The 19,393-nt window shown below is 44.2% G+C and overlaps 1 protein-coding gene across 1 annotated transcript; it reads right to left on the bottom strand.

The window, feature by feature from the left end:
* Window positions 1-18,320: 18,320 nt before the first annotated feature.
* On the bottom strand, window positions 18,321-19,189 carry LOC119540002 (nucleolar protein 16-like). Its single transcript, XM_037843949.1, has one exon. The coding sequence runs from the start codon at window positions 19,151-19,153 to the stop codon at window positions 18,620-18,622; it is 534 nt and encodes a 177-aa protein (XP_037699877.1). The 5' UTR covers window positions 19,154-19,189; the 3' UTR covers window positions 18,321-18,619.
* Window positions 19,190-19,393: the final 204 nt, after the last annotated feature.

The following is a 19,393-nucleotide window of genomic DNA, read 5'->3' as shown; positions in this document are numbered from 1 at the left end:
AACCCAAGTGTAAGTAGGATCCTTTGAAGATGGATTATTAGTTAAGGTGCAGCCCAACTGAATCAGGATGGGCCTTAATCCACATTACTGTATTCCTTTACAAGCAGAAGAAATTCAGATGCAATGCATCAGAAGAAGCTGGAAGACAGTGGAAACTGGAAGAGCAGATACAAGGAGAGAGAGAGAGATCACCATGTGACAGGAGGCAGAGAGGCAAGCCAAGGAACCCCAAGAATAGCAGCATGTCAGCACCAGAACATGAGACTCTGGAGAGAAAGCATGGCCTTGCTAACCCCTTGACTTTGAACTTCTAGCCTCCCAAACCGTAAGCCAATAAATGCTCATTATTTAGGTCAACCTGTATGTGGTATTTGTCGTAGCAGCATGGCAAACTAAGACAGACTCTAAAGTCTTAAACATCTGAGGTTATAGTTTAAAGTGGTTTCAAAATAATCAAATAAGAGCCAGCTTTTATAGAATGCTCACTATGTGTGAGACATGGTTCTAAGCACTTTATTCTCATTAAGGCATTTTCATCTTCATGGCAATTTCCACAGCCTATGAAGTTACTGTTATTAGTATTGTTCCCATCTTAATTATGAGGAAATGGCAGCCTGGAGAATTTAAGGTGGCCTAAGCCACCCAGCTATTTGTTTCACCAAGATTGGAAATCAGACTGTGATATGTAAAACAAGGATGAGTCCTTGGCAGTATCAATAATAAGACAAATGAATCACAGCTCTATTCTTTCCTCCCTGTCACTCCTCAGGCTTCTCCTACTTACAAAACCAACATCCTTCAGTCAACTTCTTTCTTCATGGTGGCTCACACTGGAGGTGGAACATACCCTAGAGTTTTCTCTATGTGGACTCACAGGCTTCCTTATGGGTCATTGGAAATGTTGAGTTATGACAACCCGCCCAATTGTCCAATAGAGAGTGTATAGGAAGGGAAACAGATTCTAGGACACACTCTCTCCCAAGCGGAGGGGTGTGTGGATGCTGTGATGATCGACTGCGGATTTCCACAACAACGCCCAAAACTGAACTTCCTGCCAATAATTATAGAAACATTTGACCGTCATGAGTTGGCATATGAATTTCACAAGGTGGATCTCTTAACCACAATTGGTCTTTGTCTAAGGGTAGCACCCATGTTCACTATAACTGGGGGGCTAATAAGAGCCAGCTTTTAGATGCCACAACCCCAACAAGGGCCCTCTAAGAACTTTGAGCTGATTAGATGGTAGGAGGGGGCCAACCTCCCACACAAGGGATATCTTGCACCCAAACTCCATCTCAGTGCCTGGAGAACCCAACCTGCAAGAGACTGACATTGGAATAGGATGCAGACTTCCATTTTCTCTTCTGTCCTCTTCCTTCTTGGGGAGCCCTACAATTTACAATTCTTCAATCACACTTAACAGCTGTTTGTGCCTACAAAAGACCAGGCATTTCTAAGTGTCCCTGATTTTGCTTGTCACACTCTTTTCTTTGCATAAAATATTCTTCCCTCTGCTCACCACATCATCCATCTGGTAACCTTCTAACCATCCTTCGTAGCTCAGCCCCAATGGACTGCCTCTCTAGCTTTCCTACACAGCCCCTACCCTGAGAAAGACATGCATTGCTCCCTTATCTTTGATCCCACAGCACTTTATATACACTTCAGTTATGATCCTAATTATACCCTCCTCTCACTGAGCCAGGAGGCACTTGTGAGTTGATTTTCTTGTTCATCTTTCTAGCCCTAGCACTTGGCACACAGTAGGAGCGGAATAAATGTTCGCTTAATTGAATACATTTGAATTCGTGTTGACCATCTGGTGGGATTTATATTCTTATATTAATGACTAATCCAAAAGCTACTGGTTCCTGTCAAGCACTCCCTACTGCTCCCCACCCCTACCTCCCACCACAAGGAGTCCAGAATGGCACAGGAGGGACGGATGCATTGAGAGTAAACTTGTCCTCCAAAGAAATCCCCAGGCTTCATACACACACACACACACACACACACGCACTCACAATCTCGCTCACACACACACATACCCACATAGCCCTGCCCCTTCTCTCCACTGAGTGAGTCCAGATCAGGAGTAAACATCAAAGGCAAAGAAACTAAACTCCCTCCCCTACTGCACCACAAATACAGTCTCCCAAAGTAAAAGAGGGGGTCCCTAAAACCCTACCATGTGCTTGGATCAAATTTCAAGTGGGTGAGTCAGAAGATGAACCTCTCCGGTGTACATGGCGTGGTTTGCTTCTTCCCCCTCCATTTATAAAGGGTGACTGGCACCATCTTGCCCCTCTAGGAGAAAACTTCCCCTTCCACATGATCGCTTGGCCATGGGCAACTACAACACATCTCTGTTTCCCCAGGAATTTTTGGAGGGGAAAACTTGCTGGGCCAAAAGGAATTTATCACTGTCTTAGTCCCTCATCAAATATCATCTTTGAGTCCTCCAACATCATCACCCTGTCAAGGAATGACTTTCCTGGTACCCAGAGAAGTCATTTGAGGAAATGAGGGCAGAAAGCATAAGGACAGGTTTAGGAAGCTCTAAGATTAATGGCTTATACGGGACACTTGGAGATGCTTCTGGAATGTGTATATAGGAATGGGTATAGGGGAATGGAGAGAGAAAGGGCCGAGAAAGGCCAAAAGAGAGTTATAGTAACTGGCTCATTCCTTGAAGAAGTTTACAATTAAATGTATACATTTGGAGACCTATGGCCTTAGGTTCATGAGATATACACCTGGAAAGAAGGACAATAATCTATTCAACAAATGTTTATTAAAGCACATGCAATGCATCAGGCACTGGTCTAGGCACAGGGAATAAAGCCATGAACGGGTCCCCGCTGCGTGGAGCACACAGCAGTGGCCCCGTCTTGCCCCAGTGATGCATTCAATGAAACACCAGGTCAGCACCCAAAACTGTATTTAGTTCTTCACCAAAGAGGCAGTGCATGTTAACTATACACAGCACACTTTTTAGATCCCCTTTCCTCCCTTTCCCAGCTGACATCTTTCTCTCACGCTGTGACCACCCCAAAGTCTCTCTCCTCCCACTGCAAGTTCCCAACTCCTTTGCAGACAGCCTCAGCCCTTCCTTTAACACAAAAGCAAAAAGCTGAGATGACAGAGAAAAAAGTAAATAAATCATTACCTACAGTTTTCTTCCAAATCAGGAAGGGAGTCACTAGAATGCAGGGCTCCCAAAACAGGGAGCCCCACCAGACAACATGCTTAAACGAAAACAAAAAACGAAAAAAGCAAAAATAAATCTTTTGGAGGGCTTGCTGACTTTGTCCTCAATCAAGCCAACGAGCTGCCTCTCAATTGGAGCGAGCTCCAGATGGTGTTTATCAAGGAAGACGGTGAGAAGGAGCAGCAGTGTTTATTGTAAGAACGTAAAAGACCCTTTGTCATGGTTTATTGACCACTCCTGACACATCAAATGGCCAGTGTGCACTTAATCATTTTGTTGGATGGATATTAGTGTAAAAAAATCACTCATCAAACGCCAAAGAACTGGCTTCCGCCTAAGAGCGTTATCCCAAGACCTAAAGTTGATAATAAATTTAGCCAGACGTTTTCATCCCTTACAAACCAGAGAGCTAGACAGCCTGACATTCACGGCGTGAGCCAGGACTTGCAGGAAATGAAAGCCTTGCCCAAATCCCCATCACCATCAAGAAATATTTGTTCTGTTTCTGTTTTTTAGCTATGTTGCCATCCATGAAGACAGGAATAGCTAACATTTCTTAAAATGCTCCTACATGCCAGGCACTGTGGTTAGCTCCTTTCCATGGGTGTCTCATTTCGTATTCAGATTTATGACATAAGTGTTATTAATATCTCCATTTGAGAATGAGGAAGTCGAGGTTCAGAAGGGTTAAGTGGCTTGCCCAAGGTCCCATGGCTAATACCAGAAGGAGCTACGTCACTGTGCCAGTTTGAATGTATTGTGTCCCCCAAATGCCATTATCTTTGTGGTCTTGTGTGGGGCAGACATTTTGGTGCTGGTTGGATTTGCTTGGAATGTGCCCCACCCAGCTGTGGGAGATGATTCTGATGAGATGTTCCCATGGAGGTGTGGCCCCGCCCATTCAGGGTGGGCCCTTATCGGTGGAACTATATAAATGAGCTAACTTGGGAGGAGAAAAGAGAGTGCAGCTGGGAGTGATGTTTTGAAGAGGAGCAAGCTTGCTAGAGAGGAACGTCCTGGGAGAAAGCGTTTTGAGGCCGGAGCTTTGGAGCAGATGCTAGCTGCCTTCCTAGCTAACAGAGGTTTTCCGGAGGCCATTGGCCATCCTCCGGTGAGGGTACCCGATTGCTGATGTGTTACCTTGGATGCTTTGTGGCCTTAAGACTGTAACTATGTAGTGAAATAAGCCCCCGTTTTATAAAAGCCTATACATCTCTGGTGTTTTGCATTCTGCAGCATTAGCAAACTAGGACAGTCACCAACCCAGGAGTCTGGGCACGGAACTCAAACTCTCAGCCTGGGTGTTGTACAGCCTCTTGTGAGCACGCAGTCTGGGGAGACCAGTCGTCCACACCTGGGAAATGAGAGGGCTGCAACCCTGCTGCTTTCTGTGTGGAGAAGCTTGTTCACATCTCACAGTAAGGCTGTGCCTATGTGACAAACTCAGCCAGTTGAACCAAACAGCTAGTTGGGGAAAGAACATCATTTTTACTAGTAATATGCCAAAGAGACAAACAGATTAAATTGATCCTAAAGTTTCCCAGACAGTCACTGTTCGAAAATAAGATCAGAAATTCAAGTTCTGTTATTTCTAGATCATTCTTTGGCAGACTGAACCCTGAACCTCTGATGGAATACTTCAATTCTTCTGTATTTTGTTGAACCTGAAGTTGACTAAATCCCTTTTAAAATGTTCGTCCCTCTGCCCCTAACTTTCTAGAAAGTTAAACTGTAGACAATTTGAATTTTGCTTTTCTTGTTAAACCCCCAAAGGAAGGATGAGTTATCTAATTGATAGCAGGATAGTCTAACATGATTGTAGCAAAACCACAAATCATGGATATTCTAATTTCGCTTAAATTATATTTTGTTACAAACATTTGACTGCATCTTTCATTTGTCTGGGCCATAGGGTTGCTCAAAGACAATTTAGTATAGAATATTGCAACAGCTAGATCTCATCCACTACATTTCACCATTCACTATGGAAATGAGAAAACTTTTTCAAAATGCAAGTATTGAAATCAGGTTTGGGGGTGGTACTTTCCTTCATCACTGTTTTTTTTATTATTATTATTTTAAAACAGAAGTACAATAGTACTTTAAAGAAATGAAGCATTAAAAAAAATCATCTAGTATTACCTTACCCTAGCGAATAAGCTCTTTTTATTTCCCTTCCAGATGCACACATAATTTCACACATCTGCAACCCTATCCTGTACATTTTCAACCCTGATGAATAAAAACATAACTAGTTTTTGTATAAATTATTATTAAGGGTTTATTCCTTCTCCATCCAGCAGCAAGTAGTAGATGGGCATTTATGTGCATGACATCCTTTCTCAATATTAATTGAATCATGAATATTTGTACAGTGCATTTACCTTTCTCAAAACGCTTTTGCATGCATTAGCTCATCTAATCTGTACAGTAATTCAAAGAGGTATAACTGTTTCCCTAAATGCAGGAAATCAGAATATAAGTGTACTACAGTGAACAGGTATCAGCAAACTTTTTCTGTAAAGGCCAGAGAGGAAACATTTTTGGCTCTGCAAGGCTGTACAGTCTCAACTCGGCCTTGGAAGTATGAAAGCAGCCACAGACAAGAAGTCAAGGAATGAGTATGTAGAAGACGTCAATGAATGAGTATGTAGAAAACATCAGTGAATGAGTATTCCCATAAAACTTTATCGACAGGCCCTGAAAATTGATGTTCATGTCATTTTCGGGTATCACGCACCATTACTCTTCTTTTGATTTTTTTCAATGATTAAAAAATGTAAAAACTCTTCTGAGCTCATGGGCCGTACATAAACAGGCGACAGGCTGGATTTGGCCCAGGAGCCACAGTTTCCTGAACCCTGATACAGAACACAGACCATTGGAAGTGAGAAGGACCTGTAGTGAGCTCCGATTTAATTGCTTCTCCTTTCACGGCTGCAAAATCTGACACTTACAGAAGCTATGTTATGGTGACCTGGTAGGACCAGAACCCAGGTGTTCTGACTCCTGGTTGAGGGCTCTTTTCCACCAAAAGGCAATGCTTAAGAGAAAAGCAAGTAAGAGGTCAAATTAAAGAGATAACTGTAAAAACTGCTCGGCATTATGGCATCATACTCAAAGGCTGGAACACTCCGTGCTGGCTGCTTGGCCTGTTGCTACTTATGCAGACAGCTCCTGGCACTCTTTCAGAGGGCTTGAGACACGATAACTGGTTAGACAGAAATAGTTCCAAGAAATAGCACAGTGACTTTTGCTCTGCTACTTCCTTGCACTACTACAATTTAACTCTTCTTCTGCCGTAGTTGGGAAATTCCGTCAAATGAGGAAGTCAGGACTGGCCACGTGAACTTTTGTAAGCGTTTCACTCTTTATGCCAGCTTGACCAGTCCAAAGTTAAGATGCAACTGTGAGGCAGGGCAGATTTGTTTCCCAGGTAAGTGCTCGGTTGCATAGTTACTGTAGCAGCACAGGTCCATTCTCTGTCTCCTTCTGTATGTTTGAACTCCTTGTTTTCTTTGCCTCTTTTTCCTCCGTCTTCTACTGTTTGGATAGGAACAAAGTTTTGCTGGCTGAAGGTAGCAGGGACAGCTGCCCCAAGAAGCAGCAGTGGAGCTGGGAGGGGCAAGCCCTCACTTAGCCTGCACTCACCGTACCTCCCTAAATCAGACATTCTGAAAGTCAGAGCAAGCATGTGTGTATGTATCCTTGTGTCTAAGTGTGCGTAGAGAAAGGAGAGAGAGGGTTAATTAAACTCTTTGTGGGGAAGGGGAGCAGAATGGGGCAGGCAGGGCTGGGCATTATGGGGCAGAAGGCTTCCTGGGCCCTAAGTTTCACATTGCCACGTGGGAAGAGAAAAGGACATTCTGTATACTCTTTCCTCTTCTCTAAACCATTTTCTCCATCGGCCTCCCTCTGGCTTCCTTCTCTCTGGCCATCTTTGTCTCTCTTACCTGGCTGCTGAGTCATCCAATCTGGGGACCGAGTCATAGCTTGAGCCCAGCCCCAGCTCCCTCCTCCATGCTCCAGTGCACCTCCGTCCACTTCCATTCCAGAACCTTCCAGTTTCAATGACTGCTGGGCAGCTGGCATCTAGCAGAGGTCCTGATACAGGGATGAAGCTCTCAGGGAAATGAACTGGGTTCTGAGAAAGAAAAAAATAAAATACAAGTCTGTGCTTTTTAATGAAGATTGCTCATTGGCTGCATAAGTGAGGTCACCCTGATGGGAAGGCTGGCCTGAGCCCAGAGGCCCCTTTTGATCTCCAGTGGAACAGAAATCACTAGAACTGTGGGACGCCTGTAACAAAAGAGCCGCCTGACCTCCTGGGTTGGGGGTGCAGGAGGGGGCAGGTGTTGGGCTCTATTTACCTATTTGTCCACATTCAACAGGAATGGATGTGCCCAGTCGTAAGAACACTTGACTTTACCGAAATCACACTTCTATAAGGTAGGACAGCAGTGATGTCCAGCAAATTCACCAGCCTTCCCTTAGAAGCAAATTTCAGAAGTGTCCAAAGAAGTGAAATAAGGAGCAAACTAGAAATAGCCCTGTGGTCTATTTCAGCCCTCCACGTAGAACTCTCTAGTCTTCAGATTCTTCATCCCTACTTTGGGCAAAGTTAGCATCTTTCTCCCACTTTACTCCCTCATTTGGGGCTGACCCAATTTTGTATTGTTGCTTTTTACAGGCATTTTTTACGGTATCGCTCTTAACAAATATTTTTTTAGCATCTACTCTCTGGAAGGCACTGAGCTAAGATCTGCAGGGGAAACAAAGAGGAAAATTAGACTGCCTGCCCCTAAGAAACTTAGTGTCAGTGGGGGCAGGAAGTTATTCATTTTCAACAAACTTTTAGTAAGCATCTATTAAATGCCAAGCACAACAAGAAAGTAGGTTAAATGAGTTGATTATGTCCATTGGCTAGAGAAAAAGATAAGCAAATAAGAAAGTAACTGTAATGCAAATGTAAGTGTTACAGAGGGATTGGAATAAGTGGCTATTAGGTGCAAAAATGTCCAGTTTTTAGGGACGTTGTCCCAGTAGGACTTTTTAATGAAGAATGAATAGAAGGGTCTGGAACACACTGGGGAGAGGGGAGGGGGGGGGAGAATTTGGAGGGAGGGACTTCAAGGACCAAGTATACAGATGGAGAGAGGACCCAGTCTTAAAATTCTATTATTTAGAGAACAGCAAGTACATATGGAGTTAGGGAGAAGCTGGCAGAAAAGAAAGGGAAGGTGTGCCATGCTAAAATTAAAATTGGCCATATATCCCAAAAGCAATGGAAAAACCAGGGAAGGCTCTTGAGCCAGGGAATGTAACTACCACGTCTGGGTTTAAGAAGGATGATTGGTGATGGGGAAAGAAAAGGAACGAACAGGACTAATGGAAAACTGAGCTTAAATTCCAATGGCCATTCCATGTTTTGATTCCCACTAGAATCTCCTTTCTGGCAGGACAAGGCCCAAGAAGAGGCCACCAAGCTTTGACAATTGAAATGCAGCCAGGACCCTCCAAATGGGCAGTGCTGGGAGGAGACACCAGGTCGCGGTGGGTAAAGGAATAAATGGGGGCAGAGATTGTGAAGGTAGCAAGGAGGAAAGTGACACGCGTTTCCAGCAAGGGCTGTGTCCTACTGATCTGTGTATCATGAGGGTCTTGCAAAGGAGGGAGGCGAGCTCCCTGGAAAGGATCATGCTGGAAGCTTCCAGAAAATGAGCAAACACGGGCCTGGAGAGCAGCATATGCTGTGCCCTTTGCATTCCGCTTTCTGTGGCGTAGACAAGATCCCTCCTCATCACCACCCGCCATCTGTGTAATGCCGCCGCACGATTTTCAAAGCACCGTCCCACATTCTCTCACACACAACTGGCTTTTGGAGCAGATGCTGATGGAAAAGTCCTGCTGAAATGACTAATCGCCAGAGTTCACTGCAAAAACAACCCATGGTAGATGTTAAAATAAGGCACAATGACATCCCAGCAGCTCAAGAAAGAAAGGGCCATTCAGGGCTGACAGGTGTGTGACATTTGCAACTCAGAGTTTTATTAACAATGACTTAGCCCCAAAGCGTTCCTATTTGTCTGTCAAGTGAATATCTGGAAACAAATGAATTCCACAAGTCTGTACACACCCAGACCATGGTTAGTAAGAATCAGGATTTATATTTTACATTTGGTCCTATTTCTTAGTTGAAAAAGGTTTCCACCTCACTGCTACTTGCACTATAGGCTCTCCCGTTTTTTGAAACTGCTATAGAGTAAAACACAGGTTGTAAGTATGCAAATACTAAAATAAAGCAAATACATTGTTACTAGGCATTCATCCCAAATCCAAGAACTATTAAAGTATGTTGGCCAAAAAAAAAAAGATTGCAGTGCACATGAAGCCCCGTAATATGAGAGACATAATTTCATTTAAGTGTTGTCTAAATGCTTACTAGGGGACTTTAATATCTAAAAAATCAAATAGCATCAACTTGAATCTCACAGAAGCAAGTTGATAAAATATTATAAAATATGGTAGGGAGTAATTTAGTCTCAACTCTGTGTGTGGAAGGAAGGAAGGGAAGAAGAAGAAAAGTAGGAGAGAGAAAGAGAAAGAAAGAAGAAGAAAAGAAAAGAAAAGAAAGAAGAAGAACAGAAAGGAAAAAAAGAGGAAAGAAGAAGAAGAGAAGAGAAAGAAAAGAAGAGAAAGAAGGAGAAGAGAAGCACAGAGAAGAGCGAGAAAGAACGAGGGAAGAAAGAAAGAGAGAAAGAAGGAAGGATGAGATACGAGAAGAAGAGAAGAGAGGAGGAGAGAAGAGAGAGGAGGAGGAAAGAGAAGGAGGAAGGAGAGAAGGAAGAGGAAGAAAAGAAAGAGAGAGGAGAGAAAGAAAAAGGGAAGGAAGAGAGGGAAAGAAAAAGAAAGAGAGGGAAGGAGGAAGGAAGGAAGGGAGGGAGGGAGGGAGGGAAGGGGAGAGAGAATAGAAAGAAAGAAAGAGAGAGAGAGAGAGAGAAAGAGAAAGAAAGAAGGAAGGAAGAAAAAAAGAGAGAAAAAGAGAGGGGGAGGGAGGAGGAAGGAAAGAATAAAGGAAGGAGGGAAGAAAGAGAGGGAAAGAAAGAGAAAGTGGGAGGGAAGGATGGAGGGACGGATGAAGGAAGGAAGGAAGGAAGCAGGAGAGAGAGAGGAAGAAAAAGAAGAGAGAGAAAGAAAGAGACAGAAAGAAAGAAAAAAGGAAGGAAGGAAGAAAGAGAGGAAAAGAAAGAGAAAGAGAAGGAGGGAGGGAGGAAGGAAGGGAGGGAGGAAAGTGGGGAGGAGCTGGGGGGGGGGAGAAAAGGAAAGAAAAGCAAAGAGAGGAAGAGAGAGGCAGGGAGAGAGGGAGGAAAGGAGAAAGGAAAGAAGAAACCAAAACATGACTCTTGCTATCTGGCCAGAAATATTTTCTAGATTGCTCATTTCTACTTCTGTCTTAATAACTCACTATTTCTACTACCAATATTCTTTTCCGCCATAAATATGCCGTCACTTCACCGCAAATATCCCACCGTAATGGGAGGACTCAGAATAATGAATTGGACTTGGTTCAAGATTTAGTCATAAAATTCCAATCAGAATCTTCCTGGCTCATCTGATATGAACATTTTTATGATTTTTGATACTCGTTGACAAATGGCTTTTTATAAAAGTTATACCTCTTCACACCCCCGCTGAAGTAGAAGAGGATATCTCACTGTATCCATGCCAGCATTATCATTCATTAGTCTTTGCTAACTCAAAAGAGGATACCTGCTCGTTTTAAAGTGGCATTTCATTATAATGTTAATTTGCATTTCTTTGATTCTGAGTGATGTTGAACATTTTTTGGTCATTTGTTGTTCTTATTCTGTGATTTTTCTGTACATGTACTTTGCTAGGTTTTGACAGGGGTGGGTAGTGTGAAGGGGCAGGCATTGGTAACTTTTCTTAAGAATGTATTTGAACTCCAAGATTTCATTCATTTATTCTGCAAGTATTTACTCAGCGCCAGCGCGTTGGGGACAGTTACGTAGGTGCTGGAAAATGTAGCGGTAATAGCCCTTCCTCTGGAGGAGCTTACATTCTAGTGATATTCGAGACATCTATTTATGTTAAGATATTAAAATGTTCCTATGTATTTTGTAATGACATTACTTGCACTGCGGCCCCATGTGATAAATTCCAAGCATAGGGCCTAGCTGTACTACAGGTCACAGCTCTGCTTTATGCTGGGTACACCTCAAGACATGCACACACACACACACACATACACACAACTCTCTCTCCCCACCCCCTCCTCTCTTCCCCTCCCCTTTTCTCTCCTCTCCTCTCTCTCCCCTCCTGTCCTTTCTTCTCTTTCCAACCAACAGCCAAGGTTGCCCCCCCCAAAACTCTTGCACAAATCAGTTACTGACTTTCCACTATCCCTCAAAGATCTTCTGTAAAGGCCTCATACTCTTTCCCCTGCCGAAGTGGACCAGAGTAAGAAAAGAAATTCTAGGCCCTCCAAAATCTAAGCCTCCAGAATTAGTCAGTGCAGGAGAGAGTATGTGCTTTAATAATCTTCCAGAAACAAGAAAGCACATCAGAAAAAGGTTTCATTCCAAGGCCATACCGGGTCTTAAGGGTCCAGTTCCATCCAAACACCCCAAAGAATTCCACCCAAACCCTCATTCAGGCAGGGCCAGCCGCAAGCACCTTGAGAAGAGCTCACTCAGAGGCAAAAGTTAGGATCCGTCTTGTTCCGGAATCCCTGAGTTCACCTGGGACAAAACAAGGTGTGTGTGTGTGTCTGTCTGTGTGTGTGTGTGCGTGCATGTGTGTTCCTCCTTTAACTCCAGCTGCCTCCATTACAGTATTTTGCCAACCCAGCATTTGCTCCATCCTGCCTCTAGCGTGGATCTGTTCTCCCCGCAGTGCTCCTGTGACACCCGCCATCTACATCCGCTGCATGGAATGGCAGCCCATCTCGTCCCTCTGCTGCCTGTCCCCAGCCCCAGTCATCATCCCCTCCATCTTCACGTCCCCCCACTCTCCTGTCCTCCCCCTCACCTCCTTCCAACTGCCTCCCCTCTCCCCACCTATGCACAGTGGGCTGGCTCTCCTCTCTCACCTCTTTTCTCTGCCTCCTGCCTCCTCCTCTTGCCTGCTCTCACCCCCGTGGTTCAGTGGCCAAGAAAGTGGTTGGCTTTCTCTTGCATCCCAACACTACTTCTAGCTATTAAATGGCCCTCTCTCCATGCCGACCATGTACATCAAAGTGTTTCTACAGCATATGCAGCACGGCCCCAACCCTGACCTCACCCAGGTCTAACCCGGCCACCTCTGGCCTCTCTCCAATAACAACTCTTCAAAGGCCATCTCTCTCCAGAGACCGTCTTTATTCCCAAGAGCCCCTCAACACTCCTGATCTTTGTTCTCACCAAGACCTTCCATTACTCAACCCCTTTATACATTTGTTGTCTAATCTCCTCCTGGCTATTCTGCCTTCCCATCCTCTCTAGTATCCAGAGTCCATCCTACATGCTGCCCTTTCAGAACTGCATTTTCCTTGTGCCAGTAAGGATGGGTCTAGCTAGACATCTCTATGGGCCAGCTTCCACTCTGATCCATTTTGATTTGTCACTGCCCCATGCCAGGCTTCCATTCTGCAGATGTCTATTATTTCCGCCACCTACCACTTCTAACCTCCAACCCCACCTCTTTCTCTGAGAACCTGCCCCCACCCAGCTCAGCCAGAAAGGGGGAGCTCACCCTCTGACCCTGCCCTCTGGCTGCAGGTGACTGGATCAGTGGTGGACCCCTGTCTTAAGCATCCCTAACAGTCAGATTTGTTCTAGCCTTGGGTACCTGAGCTGCAAGATGATGTTGAGTCGGGGTGCTCTGAGAAGCCATGCCCACCCAAATCTGCACACAGACCCAAGCTAAGGAAGAAAGGCCTTGCAAAGGCTCAGTCTGCAAAGAAAGAACAAAGCAGACCTGCAGAAGTTGTCAGAGAGAGCATGAGGAGCTGCCGGACGATTTTCCAGTTCCCATGATGTCACCTCTACTGCCTTTGGTTGGGTTCCCTGAGATTCCCCTGACACCATAGAACAAATCCCCCTTTACTTAGGCTAAGTACGCTTTTGTTTCCTGCCACCAAGCCATCCTTGACTAAGACACCTTTCAACACAGCTGCTGGATTGTCCCCGCCGCCCACTTTTTCATTCTTTTCTTCTACAGGAATGTGTTTGCCCATCCCTGTTGATGCGGTCACATGGCACACACAGAGACTTCTTTTCCCCTTGAACAAATGCTGCCTGGCCTCATCCCAGAGACAACAAGTGGCAACCCCATGACTTAATCACACAACAGGTGAGCCAGGCCGTGCCAGCATTTACACTAATAGGGCTCAGACCTGCCTGAACTATTTTCCTGCTAGGGTTTCCTGACAACAACCCTGACTGCACCGGTTAATTCGTAGAATATCCAAAAGCTCACAGCACCTGTGGTCCAAGAGCTGTGGGAGGCATTCCGGCAGCTAGGGCCAAGCCGTATGTAGAAAGAAGGGTCAGGGGGTAAATGAAATGTGTTCAGATGAACATTCTTCACCTCAAATCACTTAGAACTTCAGCAATGAGATTAATGGTTTCCAAGGCAACCAATAAGCCCAGGAGCTCACAGAAAGCCCAGAGCTTTCTGGAAACTCCTCAGGACACGGGTACCCTCTGAAATCCCAAATCCCACCCCAGGCCAAATCTTCGTCCCTTCAGCTTTGACTGAAAGTTAACTTTGCCTTGCACATTTTATGACTTTGTGTAAAACATTCTCTTCCTGAGGAAAGTCCACTGTTTTTTCTCTCCCAGTGGTTTTCTGATTTCAAAACTACATCATTACTCCCAAAGATAGGAAGTCCCTGCAACTTTTCTCTGGGATTTTGTTGTTGTTGAATGCCATCGTTTTTGGATATAGAAGCTTGGTTCGATCTATTTTATTGAATTTTGCTCATTCTGTCACTCTTCTCCAGCCCTCATTTGGGCTCTTGCTTTCTGATAAAATACTGGCTATCACGCAGTCTGTGGCTTTGAATGGCATCCTCTGAGCAGCCCTTCAAATGAAAGGGACATGTTCTGGCAAGCAAGTGGCAGGTATGTTTCCCCTTTGGACTATACCCGAGAGTTTAAGAGCCCTCTGCACATACTGCCCTGCAGCCTGTTCTCTGAGAGACCATGATGGGATATAAAGACTGGCATGCCACATCAGAATGGGCAAACACATGCTTGGTTGGGGTGTGGTTTTTTTGGGGGGGTTGTTTCACAGAAGTAGTGGAGACTATATGCATAGCTAGAGCTTCTCTGGACATGTGTGTACGGTGAATAAGAAACGAGGAGGTAATGATTGGCAGCACGATTTGCATGGCACCTCTCTTGCTTGGTCTTATCATGACCAGGCTCCAGCATCAAGACAACAGGAAAAGAAAGCAGAGATGATGTCACGGGCCCACATGCAGTCGGTTTAAGTGGCCTGTGCCCCAGACACCATCCCGTTGCTTTACTTACCATTGGAGGTCACAGCTGTGCTACGATCCATCTTCCTGATTGATAAGTACAAAGAGTTTATTTTCAGTCTTCTATGCTGTGCCAGTTTGGACGTATTATATCCCCCAAAACACCATGTTCTTTGATGCAATCTTGTGGGGACATATGTATTAGTGTTGATTAGGTTGGAATCCTTTGATTTAGTGTTTCCATGGAGATGTGATTCAATCAACTGTAGGTGAAATGTTTGATTAAATTATCTCCATGGAGATATGGACAACACCCATTCATGGTGGGTCTTGATTTACTCACTGGAGTCCTATAAAAGAGCTCACAAACAGAAGGACCTCAGAGCAACTCAGAGAGACATTTTGGAGACGGCCTCTGAAAGCAGACTTTTGCTCACACTTTGGAGATTCTAGCCCAGTCTTTGCTCCAGAGAAGCTAAGAGAGGACAAAATGCCCTAAGAGCAACATTTTGAAGAAAGCACAGGAGCTGAGAGAGGAGCTGGAACATAACCCAGGATCAGCAGATGCCAGCCACCTGCCTTCCCAGCTAACAGAGGTTTTCCAGATGTCATTGGCCTTCCTTCGGTGAGGGTATACTTGTTGATGCCTTAATTTGGACATTTTCACAGCCTTCAGACTACAAATTTGTAACCAAATAAACCCCCTTTATAAAAGCCAATCATTTCTGGTATTTTGCATAACAGCAGCATTAGCAAACCAGAACAGATGCCATCAGGCTCTCACTTGTGATTAGGTGGTTTGTTCTTTTCAGTGTTGATAAACCAGTTCATAGTTTTAAGTTTCTAATAACAAAATATGTATGTATGAAATGCCTTTATTGCCGAAATTCCTGCAAGAAAAAATAATTTAATTCTGGGTGAGTGGAAAAGTTTCTAGTCTTCACCTCCTTTTTTTTTTTTTTAAACTACTAAGGTAACTATTTTTTATTTGATTTTTGATAACTCAAGGCTTCTTAGGAACACAACTACAGCCCTGTTACAAAACAGTTACAAAACAGTGAAGGAGAATGGCTTCTTCTGGTTAAGCAAACATTAAATGTACTGTTTGCACAGAGGCCTGAACCAAGAGGAAGGACATCTGACCATCCATAGGGCATCACCATTGATGGACATATTACTTGCAAACTACTTGGTTCCTTTGTTTGATTCTCTGCACATCACATGACCATCTGCCCTACTACTTTTTGGTATCTCTCCCCAGGATCAGCCCCCCCAGGAGGAAGGGGGGACTTGCTTTTCAAGCCACATTCCTTCAGTGAGAAATACCTGATTTCCCTGACATACAGAAAAATGTTCCCAATATATTGTTATTTAGAATAGCATTTTGGGAAACAGGGAAAGCATCCAATCTTGTAATGGGTACGCCCCAGAATTGGATGAGGGAAGGAGGTTGGAGTGGCAAGAAAAAATGCAGAAAAAAAAGGACAAGGCAGCCAATGCAGTCCTCCAGTCATGGCGGTGGCTTGGACAGGAGTCCTGAAGATAAAGATAAGTACACAAATTAGTTGAATTCTGGTTAATCAGAAAACAGAGCATTGAGATTTTGGTGTAGAATTGACTTAAAATCTTTATTTGGGTCCAGACACACCTCTCATTCACATGCTTGGGATAGGAGTTTTAACCATTGCAGCATAAGTGGGAAAGGCTGATTGTATCAGTCAGCATAGGCTAGGTACATAACAAATGACCCCAACGACTCTGCAGATTAACAGCAAGCTTGTTCTGCTCTCACTTTACCACCCAACACAGGCCAGCTCACCAGAGTCACTCAGAAACCCAGGTTGACAAAGGCTCCATCTCAACACACAACTTCCACAATCACTACCACAGAAGGGAAGGAAACTTGGCGAATTGCATTGTTTCCACTTATATTACTTGGCAAAGCAAGGCCTAACTGTTTTATCAGTCAATTTGGTCAGCATGAATCAGTCCCCTAGATAACATTTAACTGATAAAATTCCATTTTCAAAACCTAAGAATTTTCCCTCACCCCATTAAGGAAATAACCACCGCCCCACCACACCCCCAGAGGGCTGTGTCCGCAGTGGACAGCAGACCTATTCTTTTATACTCCCTTCCACATATATAAAAACCACAGAAGATTGAGTTCAAATATTTATGGATACCAGATATGCTCCGTAGGTTGCACCTTGCATTTTTGCACACACGCTTCATAGAGGCAGAGTTGAGTTACAAAACCAAAAGTAATCAGACAGACTGCCCTTTATTAACTTTGTAATTAGCCGAGTTACTCAGCCTCTTGCTTTAGTGTTCTCATGTTCAACGGACGTAACAACTACTATGAGACCACTGTAAAATAAAAGCACCTACAGTCTACCATAGGTTTTACCCTTGGGAAGACTGTTGCTTCAAAGGAGAGGCTAGGCCTCCCTATAATTGTGCCTAAGCACCTCCTCCCAAATGCCTCTTTGTTGCTCAGATGTGGCCCTCTCTCTCTAGCTAAGCCAACTTGAAAGGTGAAATCACTGCCCTCCCCCCTACGTGGGATCTGACACCCAGGGGAGTGAATCTCCCTGGCAACGTGGAATATGACTCCCGGGGAGGAATGTAGACCTGGCATCGTGGGACGGAGAACATCTTCTTGACCAAAAGCGGGATGTGAAAGGAAATGAAATAAGCTTCAGTGGCAGAGAGATTCCAAAAGGAGTGGAGAGGTCACTCTGGTGGGCACTCTTACGCACAATTTAGACAACCCTTTTTATGTTCTAAAGAATTGGGGTAGTTGGTGGTAGATACCTGAAACTATCAAACTACAACCCAGAACCCATGAATCTCAAAGACAATTGTATAAAAATGTAGCTTATGGGGGGTGACAATGGGATTGGGAAAGCCATAAGGACCACACTCCACTTTGTCTAGTTTATGGATGGATGAGTAGAAAAATAGGGGAAGGAAACAAACAAACAAACAGACAAAGGTACCCAGTGTTCTTTTTTACTTCAGTTGCTCTTTTTCACTTTAATTATTATTCTTGTTGTTTTTGGGTGTGTGCTAATGAAGGTGTCAGGGATTGATTTAGGTGATGAATGTACAACTATGTAATGGTACTGTGAACAATCGAATGTACGATTTGTTTTGTATGACTGTGTGGTATGTGAATATATCTCAATAAAATGAAGATTAAAAAAAAAAAGCACCTACAAACATAGTAGGTACTCAACAAATGGTAGTTGCTATTTGTCCTGTATTGTTTGGCAAAAAAAAAAATTGTTCTGCTATTATTTACTTTTCTTCTGAAAAGTACCTTATATAAATGCTCCTACTAATTGACATCTAGATACTGAATTAATTGGACAATGACTAATAAGCATTTTCCTACAGTCTCACTAAAAAATGTGGGTTAGCATTCAGGAAATTCTCTGATTTCCTCATACTGGGACAATTCTGGCTGCGTTGTAACCAAAACAACTGACTCTATTGGGGGTAGCAGTTCTACTCTCATTGCTTCATGAACAAATTTTGACTTAAGGAGCTTTGTACACTACACGAAAACATTTCACTCTGTAAACTGGGTGTTTTGTTTTTTTTTTTTTGGAAGTAAAATAGCCTCGTTTTATGTACAGACAGTATTCATACAAACCAAACACCTTTTCCACACATAGCAGTTTCTGCCTTTTCCCTGAGCCTCCAGAATAATTTAGATGAGAGCCTCTGGGAGACTTCCCTCAGCATTAGCTGCCCCCTCGCCCTGCCTAGAGATGGAGATGTGTGTGTAAACTTTTGATTCCATGGGGTATGGCTAGCCTCATCTGTAGCCACAGACCCCTCCTGGCCTTAAACCGTAGTGCCAGCTCTTCTGGTCCAGGAGGCGGCCTCAGCCTGGGGCAGGTGCAAACCAGTCACTCAACCTCCATCTTATTCTTCTGCAAAGAATCGGTGAAAGCTTGCCATTCTGTTGGGTAAAAACGTTTATAGACGTTGATCTTATTCTGAATCTGTTTTGGGGTATCTTGATAGTAATTCTTCTCATCCCGGGCCATGGCCTTATAGTCTTCCCCGTGGTTCTCCACCATGTAGCGGACGTAGTCAATAAGGTCCCGTGACAAGGTATTTCCTTTCTTTTCTGGAAGGCTAGCTTCTGTCTCCAGATCATTCAGCACATAGGGTTTCCGCACAAGCTCCTTCGGTCTCTCCACATCCATCTCCATGGAATTCGCCTTTCTTTTATGGAGCGGCACAGCCTTGTTGGGGTCCATGGCCAGTCCCATCTCGGCCAAGTTCTGCCACACCGACTTAGAGTGGTCCCAGGCATGTCGGATGTGGGCGCACTTGATCCGTGGCGCTGCCTTCCGTCGAGCATTCCGGTTCAGCCGCTTCCGATTGACGTTGTAACCGAACTTCTGCCTCCGGGTCTTGCCCTTAGCCTTGGGCATCACGGCGAACGAAGACAAGCAACTCCAACTGCGAGCCGCTCAGTCTCAGGACCTCGTGCAGCAGGCTCCTTCCTGTAAACTGGGTGTTGAGTCAGATCTTAAGATCATCCAGCAATGTACTGATTTACCACTCTAAATTGTTGCAAGTGTTAAAAAACAAAACAAAGCAAAATTTCCATCTTGTTATATCAGCAACTAACATTTTCATTTAATTTCAGTTAGCACTTTTTGTTAAGTGTT

Source organism: Choloepus didactylus, chromosome 7, assembly GCF_015220235.1.
Source record: "Choloepus didactylus isolate mChoDid1 chromosome 7, mChoDid1.pri, whole genome shotgun sequence".
Classification (NCBI taxonomy): Eukaryota; Metazoa; Chordata; class Mammalia; order Pilosa; family Megalonychidae; genus Choloepus; species Choloepus didactylus.
Note: the sequence above shows the minus strand (reverse complement) of the source record. Positions and strands in the feature narration are given on the sequence as shown.